The sequence below is a fragment of the Podarcis vaucheri genome, assembly GCF_965113315.1.
Source record: "Podarcis vaucheri genome assembly, chromosome: 11".
NCBI lineage: Eukaryota > Metazoa > Chordata > Lepidosauria > Squamata > Lacertidae > Podarcis > Podarcis vaucheri.
The window spans coordinates 65,574,982-65,601,737 of NC_138749.1; the positions used below are offsets into that span (position 1 = coordinate 65,574,982).

General features: G+C 44.0%; 1 protein-coding gene across 2 annotated transcripts in view; it reads right to left on the bottom strand.

Moving 5' to 3' along the window:
- The window catches only part of ENTREP1 (endosomal transmembrane epsin interactor 1), a gene marked incomplete at its 5' end in the record, with an annotated part of 34,310 nt that extends 12,293 nt beyond the window's left edge, over positions 1-22,017 (bottom strand). For both annotated transcript variants that reach the window (XM_082241586.1, XM_082241585.1), the window contains 6 exons: positions 12,180-12,313; positions 12,434-12,541; positions 13,419-13,547; positions 15,593-15,703; positions 18,287-18,343; positions 21,670-22,017. In XM_082241586.1, coding sequence (XP_082097712.1) covers positions 12,180-12,313; positions 12,434-12,541; positions 13,419-13,547; positions 15,593-15,703; positions 18,287-18,343; positions 21,670-22,017 — 887 coding nt within the window. The remainder of the gene's footprint in view (positions 1-12,179; positions 12,314-12,433; positions 12,542-13,418; positions 13,548-15,592; positions 15,704-18,286; positions 18,344-21,669) is intronic.
- Positions 22,018-26,756: the final 4,739 nt, after the last annotated feature.

Below are 26,756 nucleotides of genomic sequence, written 5' to 3' on the forward strand. Positions count from 1 at the left end.
CAGCTGCACTGGCTCCCAGTGGAGTACAGGGTCAGATTTAAGGTGCTGCTTTTGACCTTTAAAGCCCTTCACGGCCTAGGACCCTCGTACCTACGGGACCGCCTCTCCTGGTATGCCCCACAGAGAGCCTCAAGGTCCATAAATAGCAACACCCTAGAGGTCCCGGGCCCTAAGGAAGTTAGATTAGCCTAACCAGAGCCAGGGCCTTTTCAACTCTGGCTCCGGCCTGGTGGAACGCTCTGTCTCATGAGACCAGGGCCCTGCAGGATCTGATTTTTTCCCGCAGGGCCTGTAAGACAGAGTTGTTCCGCCTGGCCTTTGGCTTAGAGCCAATTTGATTCCCTCCCCCTCTTTCTTCTTTCTCCTCCTGTGATGAAGCTGCATTTTAATGTTTCAATGTTGTATTTTAATCTTGTTTTTAAGTTGTATTCATTCAACTTGTTTTTATTATTGCTTGTTAGCCGCCCTGAGCCCAGCCTTGGCTGGGGAGGGCAGGGTACAAATAAAGAATATTATTATTATTATTCTAGAGGTCATGGCTCTTTCCACCGAAGAGCCTAGCTTTCTGATGGTTTACTATGAGGCTACAGTCACAACGGATGCAGTCTTTGGCATGCAGTCAGAAAGCAAGAGAGGGCTGAATTCAATCCGTTCATCATCTTGCTAGTCAGCAGCAGCAACCTCTGTGCCTGTCAGAGGACAGAAATGCTAACACAAGAGGAACCCAGACTGATCCATTTTGGGTTTGTTTTCAGCTTCTTTGGTCTATGAACAACAATAATCACATATGGTATAGACTTATCAAAGGGGAGGGAAAGTATGCGTGCACACACAAATTATGCCTTTTGAAATAATAATACAAAATCCATAAACAATAATGGTTAAAAATGCAGACAATTTTGACTCAAAACATCTTCCCATCAATAATTGTGGCCTAGTTTTGATAGCTATAGCAAAAAACTTCCTAAGACTGTTAATGATCTTTGGGTTAGAATCTGCCATTAAAATGGAGACCAAACTTATCTGTGCTCCCAAATGTACACAAAAAGTACTTGTGAAATTGCAGGTTTTTCTGGTTAATTCAAGTACCGTATTTTTCGCTCTATAACACGCAGATTTTTTCTCCTAAAAAGGAAGGGGAAATGTCTGTGCGTGTTATGCAGCGAATGTGTGGTCTCTGGAGCCGAAAAATAAGGCAAAAATCAAACCGCGCTTCAGGGAGAAGGGAGCTCCGTGAGACAGGAAGTTGCTGCTTTCCTGCATTCTGCCTCAGGGTCTTACTGCCCGCCCTCTCTGTTTCGTTGCTGTGTTTGCTCAAACGGAACAAAGAGCAGGCAAATCCCATCCCCTCCCCTCCAGGCAAGCAGAGGGGAAAAGCAGAGCGTCGCTCTATCCTGTCCCTGCTCCGGAGGGAACAATGTATGTGAAGGGAAGAGAGATTACAGGTTCGGCTTAAAATTCTGATTTGACTTCCTGCTTTTTGTTTTTGGAGACACACAGCATTCAAATATGCTTTCTTCCATTTAAAAGGATGAAATCCTTAAACAGTGGCTGGCTTGTGTGGGTGGGTGGGGGGAAACTTTTGCCTTCCTTTCCTCACGTTATAGCCCTCTCCTGCATTCTTAGCCTTCTGTGTTTTTCCTTCCCTCCCCACTTAAAATGTGGTTACAAAGCATGGATCCACATGGATCCTCAGGATCCTTGCATTGGGTCACCCCAAATTCACCATCAGAGCACACAGCAGGTCCATGGCTACAGCCTGCCCCCCCAAAATCACACACCCATTGTTGCCTGGGGCTGCAATGGTGCAAAAACGTGGTTACAAAGCATGGATCCACATGGATCCTCAGGATCTTTGCATTGGGTCAGCCAAAATTCACCATCAGAGCACATAGCATGTCCATGGCTACAGCCTGTCCCCCCCAAAAAAAATCACGCACCCACTGTTGCCTGGGGCTGCAATGGTGCAAAAACGTGGTTACAAAGCATGGATCCACATGGATCCTCAGGATCTTTGCATTGGGTCAGCCAAAATTCACCATCAGAGAACATAGCATGTCCATGGCTACAGCCTGTCCCCCCCCAAAAAAAAAATCACGCACCCACTGTTGCCTGGGGCTGCAATGGTGCAAAAACGTGGTTAAAAAGTATGGGTCCACATGGATCCTCAGGATCTTTGCATTGGGTCAGCCAAAATTCCCCATCAGAGCACATAGCATGTCCATGGCTACAGCCTGTCCCCCCCAAAAAAAATCACGCACCCACTGTTGCCTGGGGCTGCAATGGTGCAAAAACGTGGTTAAAAAGTATGGGTCCACATGGATCCTCAGGATCTTTGCATTGGGTCAGCCAAAATTCACCATCAGAGCACATAGCATGTCCATGGCTACAGCCTGCCCCCCCCCAAAAAAAATCACGCACCCACTGTTGCCTGGGGCTGCAATGGTGCAAAAACATGGTTACAAAGCATGGATCCACATGGATCCTCAGGATCTTTGCATTGGGTCAGCCAAAATTCCCCATCAGAGCACATAGCATGTCCATGACTACAGCCTGTCCCCCCCAAAAAAAATCACGCACCCACTGTTGCCTGGGGCTGCAATGGTGCAAAAACGTGGTTACAAAGCATGGGTCCACATGGATCCTCAGGATCTTTGCATTGGGTCAGCCAAAATTCACCATCAGAGCACATAGCATGTCCATGGCTACAGCCTGCCCCCCCCCCAATCACGCACCCACTGTTGCCTGGGGCTGCAATGGTGCAAAAACGTGGTTACAAAGCATGGATCCACAGGGATTCTCAGGATTTTTGCATTGGGTCACCCCAAATTCACCATCAGAGCACATAGCATGTCCATGGCTACAGCCTGCCCCCCCCCCAAAAAAATCACGCACCCACTGTTGCCTGGGGCTGCAATGGTGCAAAAACGTGGTTACAAAGCATGGATCCACAGGGATTCTCAGGATTTTTGCATTGGGTCACCCCAAATTCACCATCAGAGCACATAGCATGTCCATGGCTACAGCCTGCCCCCCCCAAAAAATCACGCACCCACTGTTGCCTGGGGCTGCAATGGTGCAAAAACGTGGTTACAAAGCATGGATCCACAGGGATTCTCAGGATTTTTGCATTGGGTCACCCCAAATTCACCACCAGATCACATGTCTGTGGCCACAGCATGAAGCACAAAAATGATACGTCCACTGTTTCATTCAGAATATTTTTTCCCTTGTTTTCCTCCTCTAAAAACGATGTGCGTGTTATGGTCAGGTGCGTGTTATAGAGCGAAAAATACGGTAGTTTGTGAATGCATTTTCCTTCTCCCTTAGCTGTTAGGTCTTGCTTCTTCCTTAGACCTTGAAGTTCTCTTTTGAGGGGCTCTCTTCTGGGCCTTAGAATCATAGAATCATAGAGTTGGAAGAGACCACAAGGGCCATCGAGTCCAACCCCCTGCCAAGCCTTAACAGGATGACCCATGCCAATTAATTTCTCTCTGTGATAGGAATGGTTGTGTCTGCTTTTTTGCATCTGGGTATTGATATAAGCACAAGAACTAAGGGAAAAGCAACAGTAAGGAAGAGAAGAGACGGAAACCCACTTGCTTCTTCATAGCTTACAGCCCATTTCTGTTACTCAGCCCTTTATAGGTTTTCTGCTTTCTGTGTGCCGTTAGCAATTCAGGACAGGCAAGAAAAGAACAGCTGCTGCTTTTCTTCTTCTCTCTGCTAGAGGAAAGCAGCAACTGTTCTGCCAGTTATACGGTTCTCAAGAGCTCTGCTTGCCAGCCCCCCGTTCCCCGACCCTCTTCCCTTCACCCTGCCGAACCTCCCCTTGACACCTCACCCATCCCCTCGCCTACTTGAGCCTAGTTGGTCCCAGTATCGTTTTCTGTTCATGCTTCCCTGCACCCCACCCAGCCATTGTCTCCTCCAGGACCAGATTCCTGCCTCCCAACTATTGGCTCCCTTTCTCATTTAGCCACTCTGGCTTCCGCCAACATCTGATACCCAGCAGCCATGTTCTCACCACCCTCCTTCCTCCAATTTTGTGTTAAATTAAATGCTGAAGTATTATTTACATCAAGGACTTTCAAATGACACACTGCATGTACACACTGGTTGCACAGTTTCAGAGTATTTCTTCAGAAACAGCTGATGGGGTTAGCACTTGCCATAACAATATTTCCTGAATTTGTACTTAGGATGAGTAAATATTTGGCAGTAATAATAAACAGAACCCACAGTATCTTTTTCTTCCCAAGCACATATTAGAGGCTGATCTCAAACATGAGTCCTACTCAAGAGTACACTTTATATCATTGGGTCTACTCTGGCTATGACCAACGTCACATATATATGTGTAGAGCAGACAATGTACCATATTTTTCGCTCCATAGGGCGCACCGGACCATAGGGCGCACCTAGGTTTTTTGGGGAGATTTATTCCCCCCCCCCCAGGCCCAAAGAGCAAAGAAGCCAAGACAGCGAGCGGGATCCATCCCGCTGGCTGTCTTGGCTTCCTCTTTAGCCACACACAACCTCTCCAGCTGGGGGAGGCCGCATGCGGCTTTGACAGAAGCCAAGACAGCAAGCGGGATGGATCCCACTCGCTGTCTTGGCTTCATTTTTAGCCGCGGGGCTGGGGAAGCCCGAGCTTCCCCCGACCCCAACCCCCAGAACAGGCTGCTATCCGCAAGCCTTCGGAGCCCAGCGGGAACTCCCGCTGCACTCAGAAGGCTTGCAGATAGCTGCCTGAAGCCCGGGGAGCGCAGTGGGAGTTCAAGCAAAAGCCTGCATTCGCCCCATAGGACGCACACACATCCCCCCTTCATTTTTGGAGGGGGGAAAGTGTGTCCTATAGAGCGAAAAATACGGTAATAGTGTTCCACCAAAACGTAAAACATACACTTCTCAAAGAAAGCTTATAATCCATACTACTTCAACACAAAATTGTGAACTTATCCTTGCTCTTAATGAAATATTCACTTGTTATCCTTCTTCCTTCTTCTCCTATGGAAGCCTTAACAGTTAATAGTGGTATCTCAATTAGCAATTACTTAATTAGTATTTTCATCACTGGGATGACAGCAAGATTGCAGGTAGCAGTGAAATGCTCAGCATGTATAAAGTACAGTGTTTGTGTGTAGCTTCCTTCCTTCAGTGCTTTAGAAGATAATTGATTTGGCTCCACAATCAGTTTAAGAAGATATATATGCAATGTATCTTCCTGTGATGTGCAGGAACAGTAGAAGAGGTAAAGCTAAGAGGTCTCAGTGTGTGGAAAGAGATAGGGGTGCTGGGAGGAGGAGTTTGGATTGGTTAGGCACTTGGGAATGTTTTGGGACAAGTCAGGCCTGTACAGAAGGGACAGGCTCCAGGGGAACCGTCCTGGAATCAGAATGCTGGTCTTTTAACATCTGAAAGGTTGCAGAGCAGCTTTCAAACTGCCTCCTTACAGAAAGATGAGATCCCTTCAGTTCAGGATGAAAGGGAAAACATCTCATATAATTCAAATGGGGATGGCACCATGTTATACTTGTATACAGAACTAGGTACAGTGGTGCCTCGCAAGACGAAATTAATCCGTTCCGCGAGTCTCTTCGTCTTGCGGTTTTTTCATCTTGCAAAGCACGGCTATTAGTGGCTTAGCGGCTATTAACGGCTTAGCGGCTATTAACAGCTTAGCGGCTTAAAGAAAAAGGAAACAAACTCGCAAGAACTCGCAAGACGTTTCATCTTGCGAAGCAAGCCCATAGGGAAATTCGTCTTGCGGAACGACTCAAAAAATGGAAAACTCTTTCGTTTTGGGCGTTTTTCGTCTTGCGAGGCATTCGTCTTGCGAGGTACCACTGTAATAAGCATGCATTATGATACGACAGCTTGCAAAAGAGGAGAATGTTCCATGGGGCAAAATACATATCCTAGATACATCTGTGAGGAATTCTATCTTTAGGCATTCAGATACCAATTCTAGAAGCCTCTGAGCCAATATGGTGAAAGTGGGCAGCAGCACCCAAACGTGACCCACAAGGGGGGGGAGGCGGTAACCATCTGGCCTCTTGGTCTGATCCAATTCCCCACCCTGGCTAAGATCCTCCAAACATCAGTAACAGAATGCCAAGATAATTAAAGTCTTTGCAAAAAAACACAATTTAAGGAGAAGGGTGTTAACTAACAAGGTTTCAAAGCAGACATTATAAATAGGATACAATTACTCATTTACTAAATTTATTATTATGGGATTGATATTGGGGACCAGGGTCTGGCAAATCATCATATGTATTAGTATCTAGTCACGGGTCCCAAGAGATGTCATCTAGTATCTCACTAGAGCAATCCACCAACCGATTACTATATTCCTGTTTTACACTTTTTATGCCTTCCTATTTACTCAGTTCCGAATTATAAAATAACTAAACAACATGAATATTTGCTCCCCATGGGAAAATATAGTTAAACTAGTAACTAGCATGGTATCTTCTGCAAATACAGTCCCTTGAATGAATATAGAGAACAGAACAACAGAACAGAAGCCTATATTTTGAAGTAAATTATGTGTACAAAGTACACAAATTGTTTTTATCTAATTAACACAAATAATGAAGAATATATCATCATATACCATTTGCTAAAATTCTAAAAGTGAAACATCTTCTAAAATTGCAAAAACCAGTTTTATTATTTCATATATAAAGGTAAAGGGACCCCTGACCATTAGGTCCAGTCGTGACTGACTCTGGGGTTGTGGCGCTCATCTCCTTTATTGGCCGAGGGAGTCGGTGTACAGCTTCCAGGTCATGTGGCCAGCATGACTAAGCCACTTCTGGTGAACCAGAGCAGCGCACAGAAACGTTGTTTACCTTCCCGCCAGAGCGGTACCTATTTACCTACTTGTACTTTGACGTGCTTTCAAACTGCTAGATGGGCAGGAGCAGGGACCGAGCAACGGGAGCTCACCCCGTTGCCGGGATTCGAACCGCCGACCTTCTGATTGGCAAGTCCTAGGCTCTGTGGTTTAACCCACAGCGCCACCTGCGTCCCTATTACATATATAAGAAAGTGTATATAGTTTACACTAGGAGAAAGTTACTTCTTTAAGTTCTATATGGATACTAATCGACGTCAGGGAAGTCTAAGACATTTTGCTGCACAAAATGGCACCACCTCTCATTCCACATTCACACACACACTTTATTTCAGTCCAAAGAACCTCAAAAACATTTTCAAAAGCAAAATAAATCAGAAATACAGGGAAAGGGTTCCAAGGCGGGAACATGTAGGTTTCTGTTTCTTAATACTTCTGAGAGGAACTTAGCCCCAGCCAGAATAGTATCATTTGACATATCTCCAAGGATAGGTGGAAGGTTTCAGATTTTCCAGTTACGTTTACCAACAGAGGTTTAATTAATTGATCCCTGGCTTGTTTGAACTGCTCACAATGTACAGTGGTGCCTTGGTTCTCAAACGCCTTGGCACTCAAAACACCTCAGTTCTCAAATGCTGAAAACCTGGAAGTAAGTGTTCCGGTTTTTGAACGTTTTTTGGAAGCTGAACGTCTGATGCGGCTGTTGGCTATTGTTTCCAGGGCACCTGCACCAATCAGAAGCTGTGCCTTGGTTTTCGAACATTTCAGAAGTCAAACGAACTTTCGGAACGGATTAAGTTTGATTCTTTTGTTTTTGCTATTTATTTTGCATTTTTGTTTTTGAGGCTTTTTCAGTTAATTTGTTTTTGTGACTGTGTGGAACCCAGTTCAGCTACTGACTGACTGACTGATTGACTGATTATGTGACTGCAGAAATGGATAAAAGGACTTACGAGAAAAATTTAACAGCGATTGAGAGAGAGAGGTTTCAGAATGAGACAGGTTTAACAGTGGTTAAGAAAGTGAAATACCTGGGGATTAACATGACAGCAAAAAATGGGCATTTATTCAAAGACAATTATGAAAAATGCTGGGCTGAAGTGAAAAAAGATTTAGAAATTTGGTCAAATTTGAAGCTTTCACTGCTAGGCTGTATTGCTGCGATAAAAATGAATGCATTGCCTAGAATGTTGTTTCTGTTTCAAACATTGCAAATTTTGGACAAAATGGATTGCTTCAAGAAGTGGCAGAGAGATACCGCTAGATTTGTCTGGCAGGGCAAGGAGCCTAGAATAAAATTTAAAATACTAACTGATGCAAAGGAAAGAGGTGGATTTGCCCTGCCAGACTTGAAACTTTACTGTGAATCAGTAGCTTTTTGCTGGCTGAAAGAATGGCTGCTTCTTGAAAACACAGACATTTTGGATTTAGAAGGTTTTAATAATGTATTTGGAAGGCATGCATATTTGTGGTATGATAAGGTCAAAGCACACAAAGCATTTAAAAATCATATTGTCAGGAAAGCATTGTTTAATGTCTGGATAAGATATAAGGATTTATTGGAAAACAAAACCCCAAGGTGGCTGTCACCGATCGAAGCGGAAGCCCAGAAAAAGCTCAATATGGAGGCCAAATGGCCGAAATATTGGGAAATTCTGGAACAAGAGGGAGATAGACTGAAACTGCAGAGTTTTGAGAAACTAAAAAATAAAGTGTGAGACTGGCTTCATTATTATCAGATAATGGAGGCATACAATTTGGACAAGAAAATTGGCTTCCAGGTGGAAAAATCAAAATTAGAAACAGAACTGTTAGAACCCAAAACTAAGATTTTGTCAAAGATGTATAACTTGCTGTTGAAATGGAATACTCAGGATGAAATGGTGAAATCTGTTATGATTAAATGGGCACAAGATGTTGGACATAACATAATGATGGCTGACTGGGAACAATTATGGACCACAGGTATGAAATTTACGGCATGTAATACCTTAAAAGAGAATATTATGAAAATGATATACAGGTGGTACATGACACCAGTCAAGCTTGCAAAAATCTATCATTTGCCCGATAATAAATGTTGGAAATGTAAAGAAGCTGAAGGTACATTCTTTCACCTTTGGTGGACATGCCCAAGGATTAAGGCTTTCTGGGAGATGATCTATAATGAAATGAAAAAGGTATATAAATATACCCTCCTGAAAAAACCTTTCTCCTGGGCATGGTCGGCCAATTGGTGCCAGAGAAAGACAGAACTTTTTTTATGTATGCCACAACAGCAGCAAGACTACTTATTGCAAAGTATTGGAAGACACAAGATTTACCCACTCTGGAAGAATGGCAGATGAAGGTGATGGACTATATGGAATTGGCGGAAATGACTGGCAGAATCCGAGACCAGGGAGAAGAGTCGGTGGAAGAAGATTGGAAGAAATTTAAAGACTATTTACAGAAATATTACAAAATTAATTAATGTTAGAATGATGTCTGAATGAAGTTAAGTGGTTTTAGCAGCAATGTTATTAAGGTGTATGTAAAAATGGATTATTAACAGATGAAAATTCAAAGTTATAATTTATTAAGTTAAAGGATTAAGATAAAAACAAAGAGGGAAAGGAATTGCTGAATTAATAGAACTGGAATACAAAAAAGGGAGGTGTGAGGAGGTCAGGGAAGTAAGGAAATGAAATGTAAGGTACGGAAAGATTGATGTGTTGTTTTTTAAAAAATGTTTATTATCTTTTTTCTGTATTTTGTATTTTTATTTCTTTCTTTTCTCTTTTTTTCTTTTTATGTAATCTTTTCTTTGAAACTTTAATAAATATCATATTAAAAAAAAACCAGAAATGGATAAAAGCCCCCCATCCAAACAATGACTATCATCAGTGCAAGTAAGGGGAAAAATGTAATTTTTATCATCTACAATACTATCTTTTTATTTTATAGTACAGTACATTGATTATTGCTTTCATTTTATGGATAATTGGTCTTGTTAGATAGTAAAATTCATGTTAAATTGCTGTTTTAGGGGTTGTTTTTAAATGTTTTAAAAGGATTGATCCATTTTGCATTACTTTCTATGGGAAAGCATGCCTTGGTTTGGGAACGCTTTGGTTTTGGAACGGACTTCCGGAACGGATTAAGTTTGGGAACCAAGGTAGTACCATTGTAGTAGAATATGCTTCATAGAGTCAACACCCTGACAGCATAAGCAGAGCCTATTCTGACAGGGTATACCAGACAGTCTGTCATTTAGTACTTCTGATGGAAATACATTTAGTCTGGCTTTGGTGAATAATTGGCGATAGTTAGGTACAGACAGATTCATGAAATATGATGGTAACTGAAGATCATGGCCAGAGTGGATTCTAGATGCAAACGGTCCACAGGTTACATAGAATTTTTTTTTTAATAATTTTTATTAACAGGCCAATCACATCACATTATCATATCACATTAGTTCCAAATTATACAGCCAAATTTTAAATTTTGTTGGGGGTACCCATACATCAAGCTCGGCTCAAGTCCGAAACAGCATCACTTATCTTACTGCTTTCATTAGACAGTTCTGTCCAGTTTGCGATCGTATGGTCGGCGGTTCGAATCCCCACGGCGGGGTGAGCTCCCGTCTTTCGGTCCTAGCTCCTGCCCACCTAGCAGTTCGAAAGCACCCTTAAGTGAAAGTAGATAAATAGGTACCGCTTTCTAGCGGGAAGGTAAACGGCGTTTCCATGTGCTGCGCTGGTGCTGGCTCCCCAGAGCAGCTTCGTCACGCTAGCCACGTGACCTGGAAGTGTCTCCGGACAGCGCTGGCCCCCAGCCTCTTAAGTGAGATGGGCACACAACCCTAGAGTCGGACACGACTGGCCCGTACGGGCAGGGGTACCTTTACCTTTACCTAAACAATGTGGGAGCCAAAATACAGCCCTGTCTCACTCCCCTAGCCATCTCAATCCAGTTCAAAAGTTGGCCCTGCAATCCACATCTAACCTGCAATTTGATTTCACTGTACAGAGCTTTAATAGGAAGAAGAGTCATTTATCCTGCAGTAACAGATGTAATTTGGTCCATAGTTTCAATCTGGAAACAGAGTCGAAAGCAGATTTCAAATCCATAAAGGCAACAGATAGTTTTCACTGCAGAGGTCTAGTGTATTTCTCTGCTAAGTGGAACATCACGTGGCAGTGATCTGATGTTGAAAAGTTATCACGAAAGGGAGCCTGGGCCTCAGACATTATATATTATAATTTTAAAAAGTTGTCAGAGAGGAAACAAGCATAAAGCTTTCCCATTATAGAAAGGAGACTAACTGGCCTATAATTTGAGGGCACATTAGATTGTCCTTTAACGCACAGACTTCTTTTGCTGTAACTGGCCTCCAAAGTGAGAGCTTTGTCAACTCTGCAAAATAATCGTCACATATGGTGGGAGGGAAATTCATATTGTCAGTAAATATTGTTTTATAATGGTTCTCCCATACATGGGCTGGAATAGCGCAGTTAGGGGCTGGGGAGTTACTTCTGAGCATACCAGAAACCAGTTGGCAAAAAAGTTTAACTTCATTATTTAGCGAAGCATTCAATAGCAGAGACCAAGAGTTGTGTTCAAACTGCCTTTTTTTCCACAGCCAATAAAGCTTTATACTCCTTTTTTATTTTGAAATAGGTTGGAGGCCAATAGTTTAGACCAGCATTTTTATTCCACATACAGAAGCCAACCTGGCTGCTGACTCTTATTTCAACAAGGGCAATGAAATAGCATCCTTCACCACACCTGAGGACAGCAAGCCAGATGAAGAGGTGCAAGGCAGGCAGCGCGACCAACCTCCCCCTAGCTTCTCCTGCCTGAGGCAGCCGTCTCACTCTGCCAAAGGGCAGCACCAGCCTGATCAATAGGCTTTAATGCTTAGAAAAATCAATTCATATGCACTTTATTTAGAAATATCTACAGTATAAATGGAATTTTTAAAATTTAAAATCAATTCACCCTTCTCTAAGCTATTTCAGAGAGTTTCTATGCTGAAGCAGTTGGGAGTCTAGCAATCAGTTTTTATGGTGGCTCAAGGCAGCAGCTTTATAATATCAAATTTCAACAAATCACTATATATCTTTTATCCAGAAACAAGTGTCAAGAAGTTTTTACATGAAAACCACAAAATTATAATCTAAAGTAAGTCAAAAATTACTGCAGGTAACACTTGTGCGAGAAGTTACATGTAAATCATGATTTCAATGAAAGTGCCAATAAGGCTGTTGCTTAAATCAGTTATTGGTGAACCAGAATATCCAGGGAAAGTTGAGTTTCAGCATTTTACCTGCGATTGATCCTAGGCGTACAAGAGTAAAATGTAGCAAAATATGAGGGAGGTGGTACTGGTGGCACAAAATCTTCTGGATCAGAAGTGTGGCCTTGTTCTTCAGCTTCTTCCACATAAACATGGGGCTCTTCCTGACAAGATAAATGTGTGTTTTGTAAAGACTTCTGCACTGAAACCACAAGCAGAATTCATGGAAGACTGACTTCCTTCTGCACTTTTAGAAAAGAAAACTGTGCCCTGCACTCACTTACTATGCAGGATCTTCTTGTGGCAAATATCTGCAAATAACGTAGGGCAGCAGCTACGAGGCATACAGTCGTGGTCAAGGCATTCAGAGCACAGAGAGCAAAAAGAACTTTCTGTAGTGCGACAAAAAGGGGAAAAAGACTACAAAAAATAATAAAGGTATGCAAAGGTGAGCCAACAGAACAGATGACAATAAGCATCATTTTAAAATGTGGACTTTTTTTATAAAGCACACTGAAACAAAATGGAAACATTTTAATTGCATCAGGTTGTGCTACATTCCACTCCCTGAAACACAGGTGTCTCTCCATTTATACGGGGGTTACGTTCCAAACTGTTGCACACCTCACTGAAATTCTGTAAAATTGGAAGTCACCTGCATTTCTTTTCAGGAAATTTAAGGAAGCTAGAAGCTCGCTGAGGCCACACACCTGACGCACAGGAAAACATTTCCTTGTGTCAAGTTGAGCAGCCTCAGCAAGCCTCTGGCTTGCCCAGAGACCCTCCCAGAGCTCCAAGAGGATAGCCACTCCAGGCTCCAGGGAGTGTCTCCTTGCGAGCCGCATAGCGGGTCTTTGCTGAGGAGCTCTTTGCGTCTCTGTCCCAACTTCCAGGATTCTGGGACCACACATATGCACAGTTGCACAGGAATTGAACATGCATAAATGGGGGGGGGGTGCCCATACTAGGATAATGGGATCGCTCTGTGTTAAAAAAGATCCATAACTATTCCAAGATCCATAACTACTACGGACAAGCTGCTTATATCATAACGGCAACCACTGCTTTGTAGATTGCGTCTACACCCTAGAAGTAAGGTGTCTTACGACTTTCAAGGGCTATCTCATTCTATAGGCCAAGAATTTATAGGTTAACCTCCTCTTTCATTCTGAGCAATGGGTTCTTTATGAAATTACAACATGATGCCAAAGTGCATTTTTCTTGCAGTTTATTCTTTGCCAATGCAGCCCATGTCACATGCTGACTTACCTTGAGTAGAAGGTGAACTGCACCACATGGTTGGACGGGATACAGCTTCAGCGCATTATCTTTCTCTGTGCATTTTTCTGGCAGAAATTCTTCACAACAGAAACAAAACTTACTTTCACCCACATCAGCCTTCAATATTGTGAAAAGTAAAGAGAAATTTGAATCAGTAAATTGAAAAATACTGCACTGAATGCAAAAGCGAAGTACAGAAGAATAAAAATCCATAAAGCAATTTCCGACTCTAATAAATGTATTGCTTGAGGAAAAATTGTGGGCCCAGTTGCACTGAGGCCATAGAAGGGTGTAAGGCCTGTAGGGTGTAAAGGGACCCCTGACCATTAGGTCCAGTCGTGACCGACTCTGGGGTTGCAGCACTCATCTCGCTTTACTGGCCGAGGGAGCCGGCGTACAGCTTCCGGGTCATGTGGCCAGCATGACTAAGCCGCTTCTGGCGAACCAGAGCAGCGCACGGAAACACCGTTTACCTTCCCGCTGGAGTGGTACCTATTTATCTACTTGCACTTTGACGTGCTTTCGAACTGCTAGGTTGGCAGGAGCTGGGACTGACAGTGCCACCTGCGTCCCGTACAGAAGGGTGTATGAACAGCAAATAAAACAGAAAACATACACTGGGTTCAAATTTGGCCACAACTTTATTGTTTACAGATGAACGCAGGTTTCCTGTAGGCACAGAGTCAGATGGGGTAGACTAATGTTAAGGAGTCCGCTTAGGATGTGAACCACATCCAGGGTATCCCCACTGCTCTCACCGGCCAAAGGTGCTGGGGTCCATCACAGACCCTCCAAGTGTCCCTATTTTCCAGGGACATTCCCAGATTCACAGAAGCCATCCCAGTTTCTGATGTGGTCCCAGAATGTCCCACTTTCCCTATTTTCATCAGAGAATGTTGGAGGGTTTGCCATCAGCCCCTGAGCTGGGCGTGGGGTTAAGAAGCACCAGCCTCCTATAACTCCGAAGTCCAAATGCACAACAGAAGAGCTCCCCCTTCTTCTCCTCCCATGAAGGACTTAGGGCTTCCTGAACTGCCATTATATTCAAAGCAGGAAATTATGGTTTGATGGAACTGGTTTGACCAGAACTGAAAGCCAATCCTTGTTCAAAGCAACTGCTCAAATCATAGCTTGCCAGTGTTCTTTGCCAGCTTTAGCCAAATATACATCATGCTGAGGCATTCTTCCATTAGACTATAAATGAGGATTATTTATAGGACACCAAACATGGTTCCTTCAGATCATCCCTTCTTCTCTTTGAGAAAGCTTTGTATCAACATCCTCATTACCAATGTAATGGACACCTACTGTGATCCAAATAATTTAGGGGCTGAACACCACGTGGGTATGTTCTTTTTAGTATTCTCCATGTTTTGCATAATGTGTATTTTTATGCTCAGGGAGATAAGGACTAAGCAAGTAAGCCAAAGGCTTATGGAAATAGGAGTACAGACTTGGTATCTGAACACAGATAATCTATAGATCCACGAATTAATCCGTTTATTATTTGATAATATGGTTACTGTTATTCCTTTTCTAAACCACTTTTTTGTTAAGAGAGCAAAACATAATACAGTGGTGCCCCGCAAGATGAATGCCTCGCAAGACGAAAAACTCGCTAGACGAAAGGGTTTTTCAGTTTTGCGTTGCTTCGCTAGGCGAATTTCCCTATGGGCTTGCTTCGCAAGACGAAAACGTCTTGCACTTTTTTCTTAAAGCCGCTTGAAGAGGCGCAGTTGCGACGGACTGTGCCTCACAAGACGAAAAACATCGCAAGACGAAAAGACTCGCGGAACGAATTATTTTCGTCTTGCGAGGCACCACTATAGAATATAATTAGACTGCAATCCGAACTCCACTTACCTGGCAGTAAGCCCTGTTAACTAAACTGACTTCTTACTTCTGAGAAAACAAACTCAGGACTGCAGCCTTAGTTAGTATTGGAGGGAGGTATAGTTTGCTTTATAGCTTGTATATACAATGCTTGCACCTCTAAGTTTCTTGGCACGGTAAAGCTTTATATGACAAGCACAGTCATCCACAGTCATGCTTCATAGAATCATAGAATCATAGAGTTGGAAGAGACCACAAGGGCCATCGAGTCCAACCCCCTGCCAAGCAGGAAACACAATCAGACACAATCAGGTAAATTGTCTCCTCACCAGATCACATCTAGGGAGACTGGATACAAATTGGGCACCTTGGCATCCCAGGATGAATCCCGCCAGGTTCAAGAGAACACAAATGACAGAAAGCAAAACAAACAGGTTGACCTAAAACAAAACAAAAAATACAAGAATTTTAAGCCACTTGGCATTCTATGTAAACACTATCAAAACACACTGTCCTGCATGTTACCTTTGCCATCTATGCCTAAGGTTTTAAAATACTGTGCTAAATTCATTGTCCACCAAAAGATTTGCCATTTGAAACATATTCCTACATATTCAGTTGTATTCTATCACTTATGAGCAATCATAAACTTGACAGGGTGGTATAGAAACTTCTAAATACTGCTTGCAGAATTTGATATTTCAGTCTGTTACATTATTTTTCACTGGATTCAATATTATGAAATCTGAAGAAGTATCTAATGATCACACTGCAATAAGGGAAAGAAAGCTGATGAAGCCGCTTTATAGTACAAACGCTGAACTGAAAACAGATTATTCCAGCAAAGGCACAGGCAAATTTGACAGATTACTTTACTTTCTCCTCTACTACAAAATATAATATAGAATATATTCTTGACATAACCCACATTTATTTTGCTGATACTCTCAATAGGAAAAATTACAGTCTGTTAAACAGATTACGCCTCCTTTATTATCACAAAGATCTCTGGGTGGAGGAAATAAAGACATCAGTCCCAGCTATGCCTGCCCTCTGATCCAGATAGGTACCAATTAATGACGGGGGGGGGATTCCATTTAGTTGGCATTTAAATGTGCACTGGGCGATCTCCGGTGCGGTGCTTTGAATATTTAATAAAAAATCAAAGTTGTTCTGTTTGATGTTTAAAAATATCGATTTCTTAATTTGGGGTTTAAAAAAACAGGGGTCATCTTATAGGGGCATCTTATATACGGAAAACACAGAAAACTATGGCATTATACAGTAGAAAAAGAATGATATAATAAGAAAACATACTAGTCAATATTAAATGAAACACAAACTTCTTGCAGTGCTTAAACCCTGAAAAATAGATACCGTATTTTTCGCGCTATAGGGCGCACCTGACCATAGGGTGCACCTAGTTTTCAGATGGGGAAATCAAGGGAAAAAATATGACACCCCCCCCAGCTCTAAGAGCAGCGAACAGTCTGCACCTTCTCCCTGCTATTGCGGGAGGTGGGGGAATTCCCCCATCTCCCGCAAAAGCCCACAGGAGGGAGAAGGATCTAAGAATCTTGGTTGACCACAAACTTGACATGAGCCAACAGTGTGACGCGGCAGCTAAAAAAGCCAATGCAATTCTGGGCTGCATCAATAGGAGTATAGCATCTAGATCAAGGGAAGTAATAGTGCCACTGTATTCTGCTCTGGTCAGACCTCACCTGGAGTACTGTGTCCAGTTCTGGGCACCACAATTCAAGAAGGACACTGACAAACTGGAACGTGTCCAGAGGAGGGCAACCAAAATGGTCAAAGGCCTGGAAACGATGCCTTATGAGGAACGGCTAAGGGAGCTGGGCATGTTTAGCCTGGAGAAGAGGAGGTTAAGGGGTGATATGATAGCCATGTTCAAATATATAAAAGGATGTCACATAGAGGAGGGAGAAAGGTTGTTTTCTGCTGCTCCAGAGAAGCGGACACGGAGCAATGGATCCAAACTACAAGAAAGAAGATTCCACCTAAACCTTAGGAAGAACTTCCTGACAGTAAGAGCTGTTCGACAGTGGAATTTGCTGCCAAGGAGTGTGGTGGAGTCTCCTACTTTGGAGGTCTTTAAGCAGAGGCTTGACAACCATATGTCAGGAGTGCTCTGATGGTGTTTCCTGCTTGGCAGGGGGTTGGACTCGATGGCCCTTGTGGTCTCTTCCAACTCTATGATTCTATGACTCGGTCAGTCCGTCCCTTATCCCTCCTTGGGGAAAAGCCCCCAAGAGCGGCGCGCTCTTTAAAGGCTGCGCGGCTCCTGCGGGAATTCCCCCATCTCCCGCAAAAGCCCACAGGAGCCGCACACCCTTTAAAGAGCGTGCGGCTCCTGCGGGCTTTTCTACCGAGCCTGTGGGGCTGGCGGTGAGGAGAAGTGCTGCTTTCCCCCACCGCCAGCCTCGAAACCAGGTCAGGAGCTGCACAAAGGTGTTGCGCGCCTTTCCACTGCCCCCTGAGCCTGTGGGGCTGGCGGTGAGGAGAAGTGCTACTTTCCCCCACCACCAGCCTCAAAGACCAGACTCTCCTGGCTTCAGCGAAAGCAACACGAAGCCTCCGGAGGCTTCGTGTTGCTATCGCTGAAGCCAAGGAGCCTGCATTCGCTCCATAGGATGCACACACATTTCCCCTTCAGGGGAAAAAGTGCGTCCTATAGAGCGAAAAGTACGGTAATTTGTTTTCAAGTATATTTCATGCTTATCTAAAAATTAGCAGACTAATATAATGTATAACATTGGATACAGATAGGGTTTTCTGTCAGTTTGCATTTCTTAGTGCAGAAAGTATTGATCTACTGTGTAGAGATCTTTCTTTTCTAATTAATTCAAGAGGGTTTTGTTCTTATTGCAAATAATCTTCTTGACACTACTCACAAGTAAGTGGATTCAATATTTCACCCACACAAATTCTATAGAACAGCATTAGTTGGACAATAAATTATTGTGCTATAACCAAACCAGAACATATTAACCAACACATACCAGAAGTATCATTGGTCTCTTCCATGTGGTTAATCCTATAATTCCCGATAAAATTACCTGCAACAATAAAAAGCAAATAGTTATTAAGAAGTGAGAGTTCATCACCCATCATTTGCATGTTGAATAGCTCTAACTCTGAAGCTCTAAAAGAGCACTGACAAAATTCTGATTAAAAAGGTAGGAGCTCAGGACCCACTGACTGGGTCACAATAGGAATACATATATGATCAATTCAGTGTGCTGCCTGTAACACACGTGTGCACCCTCCCAAACACACAACTCTTCACACCTGGATGGTCTATTGAAGAGGAATGGGGACAGTAGAGGACTCCCACTGTTCCCTTTAATTTCAAGGGTATTCCACACATTTTAAGCTCTACAGTGGTACCTCTAGATGCGAACGGGATCCGTTCCAGAGCCCCGTTTGCATCTAGAAGCAAACGTAACCCGTGTCCGCACGTCTGCGCGGGTCACGTTTCGGCGCTTCTGCGCATGAAGTCATTTTGAGCGTCTGTGCATGTGGTGAAACCCGGAAGTAACGTGCTCCGTTACTTCCGAATTGCCGCGGAGCGCAACTCGAACACGCTCATCCTGAAGCGCATTCAACCCGAGGTATGACTGTACTAGTAAAGTACAGAAAAGCAGTTCCAGTGCTGAACGTAGGATGCCAATTTTCCTGCTTTGCTAATAGAACCAAATTTTGTTCCACTATTTCTTTTGCTCAGTTGAGTAAGCATATACATGTAAAAAAAACAAAAAACATTTCCAAGCAGAGATTAAAACACACATTTAAAATTTAAATTTAAAATTAAACATAAAAGGATGTTCATCTAATTCTATCACGGAATGCTTTTAGCCAGGAAGCAAAAACAGGTGGTGGACTGGCAAACTTTTAGAGAATTTTATCTCTAACAGGCCTTTATGTTCTTTATGCTTTTTACACTTTACATTAGTCATTTTTGTTTGTTATTGATTTTGCACAATTTTCTATAAGTCTCATGCTCACAAAGAGAAAACTTCTCTATCAGTGTAGATTTTTTAAATAAAAACAAACACCATATTTTTATTAAAGATTCTTGGTTTACAAAAGTATGTCCAATGTCTCTTTTTTCAAGTTACATTTTCTACAGATCAGTTTCATTTGTTGAGACATTAGTGTTACAATAGAAAGAAAAGGGGGAAAGAGGAGTGTGGTTCAATGATAAATTCTGCCATCTGTGCTGTACTGATTTTCAAATCAATTTTGTTATCCATATTAAAATTAAGTTAGTTGCGCTTCCATTCTCTTGAAATCAATTTTTAAAACCAATGAGACAAGGAAGTGGTGACAAACTAATGCTTGCTTTCTAGATGATATAAGCAGAACTGAAATCTCTACTTTCATATATGAATCATAAACTTGCATAAATTTGAGAACTTTTAAATTTTCACTTTTTTCTTCTTGGTTATAAAAAAAGATACTAAGCCATCAGCTACAAAACGAACATCTAATATGGAACAAAGCATCAGTATTCAAATCACAGACCCCCACACCTGGTGGTTTAACATCAGAACAGAATAAAATAACTATACAGATGGGACAATTGCAGGCCTGGAGCCATAACATGAGCAATGATGTCCATCATCTGGGCAAGGGCAGCCCAATAAGGTCCCTGCTTATCCTTCTGCTCTTCCTTTATCAACATATTTGACCACATGACCTGTTCTTAAAACCAACTGCTGCATGAGGTGACACACAGCACCCATTTGCACATGTTTCTCATTTGACCAAGGTTATGTGCATAAGATATCTTCTTTGGTTGTGACCTTCCTCAATTGTTACCAGAAACTGAGTGTCTGACATATCTCAACAGGAATGTTGTTCCATAGAACAGGGGCAGCCACGCTAATAATGATAATGATGATAATAATAACATCCCTGCTCCTGAGAACCTTGGAATCTGCAGGTGAAACCGCAGTAATACTACAGACCGCAGTAATCTCCTGGGTGTATAAGAGACTACCCTGGTCCTGAGCTGTATGAGACATATCAAAATTTTCCCAAAAACTTTCATTTCCTACCTCTTCTGGTCTAGAGGTGGACAAGAAATTAGAAAGCACTTTCCCCTCTGTTCCAAGCCAAAGCCTCACCTCACGAGACTAACCCTTATCCATGAGCAACTATCCACATGGGCCCTGACCCACCTGCATATAAGCAGCTATAGACTGCTGCATTCACAGAGCATCAATCACTTGCTTTGAAGGTCTTTGATAGGATGCTGACTCCACACTCCCCCCACCTTCCCCAACTCTGCTATCTCTGCAAGAACAGGCACTTGCGTTTACTAACACTCCACAAAAATAAACATATATCTAAAAATGCCTTGCATTAACCCAAATTTATGACTAGAGCCTGAAATGATGCTCTGCAAGGTTTTAGCTCTCTGGTTACAAAAAAGGGGGCTAGGTGCCCCAATTATATCTTATTAATTGTGTGCCTTTGGTGTTTTTTAATAGCATGAAGAACAGTTGCTCTTGTGTTGAGATAATACAAGATGCCCAAAACTTAAAATGCCTTGCAGTGGGTCAGACCATTGGTGCGTATTGTCCACACTGTCTGGAAGTGCTTCTCCGGGGTATCAGGCAGGGTTTTTCATCCCCACCTGGGACTCCCTGCATGCTGAGCACATGCTCTACCCCAGGGGTCGGCAAAGTTTTTGTGGCTTGGGCCACTTCACAGTCCCGCAGACGGACCGTGTGTGTGTGCATAGCTGGAGTGTGTGTGTGCATAGCCAGCACATAACCAGGCACTTCATAATCAGCAGGGATAAAAATGGTTATATTTTAAAAATAAAAATAATATTTAAGTCATTATTTAAATAAAGAGAGATGCATAACCTGGAAAACTTTGGAGGTAATAATGAGGTTCCCATTATTTTCCTTGAGCACTGAAGATACATTACGTATGGGAGTACTGTATCTTCAGTTCTGAAAGTTAACATAATTTGCAACCCTCAGAGGCAGGGAGATGCAGCACATAGAAAAACAAATTCCATGGAAACCAATAAGAATTATTATTGTGCCTTGTGCATGGGATCAAATGTCATATGATAAATGATATTTATCAAGTGATATTTGAAAAACAAATCAACTGTTCTCCGCACGAGGAAGGTTCATGGAATGTCTCATATTAATACGTGCCTAGGTAAATAGGCGCAACCGAATCTTGCAGGGCTGACATCAACAGAGATCGGGAGTTATTCGAGAGGCGCTCGACCCCCGAGCTGCCTCTCGCTAAGGGCCGGGCGCTCCCGCCACCGGAGGGCGGAGAACCGAAAGGAGACAACCGGGGTCCACCAGGGAAGCTGGCCTCTGAGGGGCCTTGGCCCGGGCCGGGCACTTACCGAGGAGCCGGCCCAGAAGGGGCAGGAGTGCTTGACTTGCGGGGAGCTGCTGAGGGACAGCGCCCCGAAGCTGAGCGCCACCAGGCAGCAGCCCAGGATCAGCTGCAGCAGCCCCAGAGACAGCAGAGGGCGCGCCGGCAGCAGCCCCGGCCCAGACCCCGGCGGCGGCCTCCCCGCCCAGCGCCAGGCCCCGCCGGGGGAGAGCGCGGCCGAGCGCGGCCCAGGCCACCCGGAGCGGGACCAGGGCGGCGGCGGCGGCGGCGGCGGGGCGGGTCTGGGCGCCTCGGGCGCCGCCGAGAGCCGGGCCAGCGGGCAGCACGAGCCCGGCAGCACCACCGGCAGAGACATGGGCCGGAGGCAACAAGTGCGCGGCCGCAGCGGCCCCTTTAAGGCGCGCCAGGCCAGGCCCCGCCCTCCGCGCTCCCCCCGCAGGCGCGCCTCTCTCGCTGCGCGGGCGCCCCCCGGCGGCGGGAGGAAGGGCGCGGGCGAGGGGGCGGGGCGAGGCCGGTGGCTCCGCCCAGATGCGCGCGCGCGCCGCTTCCCAGCTGCCGCCGAACCCCGTCGGGAGCGAGCCTCTGGGGGCGTGGTCTCCCCTCGCGAGAACTAGCCTGGCGGCTGCCGGCCGAGAGGAAAAGGGGCTTCTTCTGCCACTCCGTTTGGTCCATCCAATTTGCCACATTACCAGGGCTGTCCCTGTCATCCTTCTAAAATGTTAATCTGCTTACAGTGATCTCCCAGATATAGTATAAATTCCCCCCCTTCCTCCTTGAAGTCCGGGTCTTCTAGTTCTGCCACTTCACACAATCCAGCCCCTTCCTTCGCCGCCGCCTTCTTCTTCTTCTCGGGGAGGAAGCGGGTCTTCTGTCCATCTCCGCCCGCAGCAGCCCCGTCCCTCTCCTCACGGGCATCGAAAGGCTTTCCTGCTCCTTTGGAATATTGGCACCTACAATTCCTAATAAAAAAGCTTCCGGTGTTTTTTTTTATAAAAGTTATTTTCAACATTTCCCCCCAATTCATTATATATCGTTTCCCAGAATGCTTTTATTACCTTACATGTCCACCATGTGATAAAAGGTACCTTCTTTTTCTTTACATTTCCAGAAGGTCCTTGTCCTGTACATTTTTGCCAACTTAGTAGGAGTCAAATACAACTAGTACATCATTTTCTTCTTCTTTTTTAATTAATTTTTATTATTAAAATAATTCAGCATTAATACATACGTTACGAATATACAAACATACATTTCACACAATCCTTAAAAATATTCCTACGTACCCACACTCAATCCCACAGATTGACCAGACGAATTTGGCCCAACCTCTGTTCCAATTATTAAAACATTTCTCTCCTCCTAGTACTGGGATACTTTGAAATAAAACACCAGCCTTGGTAGTATGTTCATCTTTATTACCGATATTTTCCCTAATAAGGAAAGATTTAATTTCCCCCATACTTGCAAATATTTTTTTATTTCACTCCATGTTTTCCCATAGTTCTCATTACTTAAATCCATAGTATTTGTTGTTAAATTTATTCCAAGATACCTTATTTTCTTTTTACTTTCCAATCCTGTAATTTCACTTTATCTTTTTCTTCCATATTTTTCACTAGTATTTTGGTTTTCCCATAATTTAATTTGAATCCTGCTAATCTACCGTATTCGTTTATACATTCCAATATTCTAGGTGTGCATTGTAAGGGATTTTCTGTTGTGATCATAACATCATCGGCAAAGGCTCTTAACTTAGATCTTTTTTCACCAACTGCTATTCCTCTTATTTGGTTGTCTGTGGGAAAATGATTGCTTGTACATGAGAGCATGAGCAAAGTTCTTATTGTTGCAGGGTGATTTCATAGCTAGAAGCATCCTTGGAGCATGAACAGCGCGTGAACAGCTCGTGCTGTCCTATATGATTGGCTAACGTAGCATGGCCTGATGCTCGCACGGTCTAGTGCGAAGGTCCTTATCTGCTGGCTGAGAACAAATTGCTTGGCTTGTATTTTGTATCTTTCTGATTTCACACAATAAAAGCTGTGCTGCATTAGCCCTAGGAGCAGCCATATTTCGGAACCTATCATGGTGTGAGACTGATTTTTCTTTGGATGCCGAGCTGCAACTCGACAATTGGTGCCCCGTGTGACTGCCTTCGGACTTCACGTTGTTTTTCATTATTCAGCACTCACCAACACGTCGTTCATCCACGTAGTGGATGCCTGGTGAGTGCTCCCGTGTGATTTCTTTTGGATTTCATGCTGTTTTACAACGTTCAGCCTCACCTCGCCAGGCAAGGGCTGCAGACGCGTCGTTCATCCACGTAGTGGATCCCTGGTGAGAGCTCCCGTGTGAATGTGATTCTGGACTACGTTACGGACTTATCAGCACTTATCTCCGCCCGGACAGGGCAAAAGGCGCCTCCCTCATCCTCCTAAGGATCCCTCCGGTAAGTGCTCCCTGCTCTTTTTGCAACTCTTGCAATCATGGGAAAGTCTCTCTCTGCACCACAGAAAAATTTTTTTAAAGACCTTAAATTCCTTTTGGCCAGTAACAACCTTGCTGTTCGGAAAGCTGACCTTAAGTCCCTTATAAAAGCCCTGGACACTCACTGTCCCTGGTTCCCCCAGGACGGAAATTGGGAGTTAGACGATTGGAAAAAAATTGGACACTTCTTTCAAAATCATCCTCAGATCGATGTCAAGGTTTTGCAGGCCTGGTGTAACGTCTACAAAGCTATGTCGTGCTTAACTCCTTCAAACATTCTTCTGGCTGCTGCAACAGCTTCTTCGCCCGCCCTCCCGGCTCCCGCTTTGCCTGCCTCAAACCTACCTCCTAAACCGCCGGACATTTTCCCTTCGGCTCCTCCTGTCACTCCCCTGCATTTTTCAAATTCTGCAGCACCCCCCGCTCTCCCACCTCCTCCACCCAAGGCATTTGGCACCGCTCCTACCATTCCTCTTCAAAAATCTCTCCGTGCCGCCGCTCCGTTGCTGCCTTTTGATGCTGATACTCCAAATCTCTTTCCTGTGATTGCTCCTGCACCACCACCACCACCCGTCATGTTAACCCAAGCTGATGTCCTCGATGGGTTAACGGGAGGAGGCAATTTTCTTACTGTTGCCCAACAGCTAACTCTCGATCCTCAATATTGGGAGGCCACTACGGCTGATGCTCAGGAGGCTTTGGCCTCTGTCCCTGATGACAAGAATGAGCGCAATGGCCGGTGGGGGAGCGTCAGACAGGGCCCTGCAAAGCTCTATGGACAATTTGTCGATCGCTTGTATAACACCCTTAAACGGCAAGTTCAGGACCTGGCAGCACAAGAACCGATTGTACGCCAGCTTGTGTTTGATAATGCAAATGAGCACTGTAAGCAAGAGCTGCGCCTTCTAATGGCAACATCAAATATAGCCATTGCTGATATGCTTAAAGCCTGCCAGTCAGTGGGCACTGCTAGCCACGGCCTGCTAGCCACGGCCTTGTCCTCCGCCGTGTCCCAAAATCCTGCTAAGGATAAAACCTGTTGGATTGACAATGGCTAAGGAAAAAATCCAGCGGACTTTACCCATTACGTACCTGGGACACAAGCTGACAGCATCTGCAGCCATTCCAGTTACGCCTCAACTACAGTTTCCTGATCATCTTAAACTGGTGGATTTACAACAAATTCTTGGACAGCTGAATTGGATAAAGAGTTATTTGGACCTGCCCACCTCCACTTTGTCTCCACTATTTTCTGCCCTTAAAGGACATAAGGATCCAGCGGACAAGATCACAATCACCTCTGCAATGGAAGAGGCTCTTCCACAGCTGTTCCAGTGTTTCCTGGCACGCTGAAAGGCCATCTTCACCCCTACTGCATTGGCCCCCCTTTTCCCTGGGAAGCCACTTCAACCACCAAACATCATTACAGTTTTGCTGCCTCCTAATAGCAACCATCCCATCTGTGTCATCACGTTTCGTTGGGCTTGGATTTTTGACTCAGCAGTACAAGGAGCAATACATCAGACCTATTTACAGCAAATGGGCTCCTGTATCTGCAGAAATGGTTGTGTGACTTCTTCTGGATTGTGGTTTTTACATGCCAATAATCGAGCCACGAAATATCACGCAGGTTGCTCGGAAACAGCCATTGGACTAATTTACCATTCTCATCCTTATTGGCATCACTTGGATTTTACCCCCCAGATATTTTTTTTTTCTCCTCCCTCAGGAGTCCTGCCTTATGATGTGTTTCCCTGAGCATGTACAGAGGGCTATCTTGGAACTATTGTGGACTCTTGGCAAGGGAGGGGGTGAGGGGATTTCAGTGTCTTCCAGTTGTTTCATTTTTGTGCTTTGGCATGGTTCCCGGACAGAAAGCGGGTTGCAATGTGGTTCTTTAGCAAGGCTTGCGAAGACAATGGGCTCTGTTCTCGACCTTGTTGCAATCTTTTTAGTTACAGCAAGCGGAATATGCTTGGCTATTGCCTTTTAGTTGCTGAGAAAAATGATTTTGAAAAGCTTTAAAAAGCTTTGAGCTTTTTTTTTTGGTGGTGGTATTCTAGCATTCCAGTAAATGCTTCATATAAGATTAGCAATAATATGAAGGATAATCGTATAAGTTCACCCCCAGTTTTTTTTATCGCTTGTAAAAATAGTGCCTTATTGTTTTCGTTTTAATCATAATAGCAAAAAAAAATGTAGGTCATTATCCATATTGTAATTGGACCTATGAATACATTAATGGATCTTCTTGTTTTCTTAATGTTACAACCATGAGTGGCAGACCAAAGGTTTTAATTAATAATGTCACAACTTACATGACCTATGAACAACAAGCTGCGTGTAGAGACTTTTATGTTTGGTTCGACTGGATGAGAAAGAGCAGCAGAACTACATGTTTGCTTCAATCTGATTTATGGTTATTTTGTGGCACACGTGCCTACAAAGAAATCCCCTCTGCCTTTTCTGGTACCTGCACGTTAGGTATAGTAGTACCCTTGGTGTATAAAATAGATAAGCTCCCAGCGGTCCGTTTGCGTAACAGAAGGGAAGTACAATCACCTATTTCTCAATATACAGGGACAGCCATCTCTAGGTCCCTTCTGC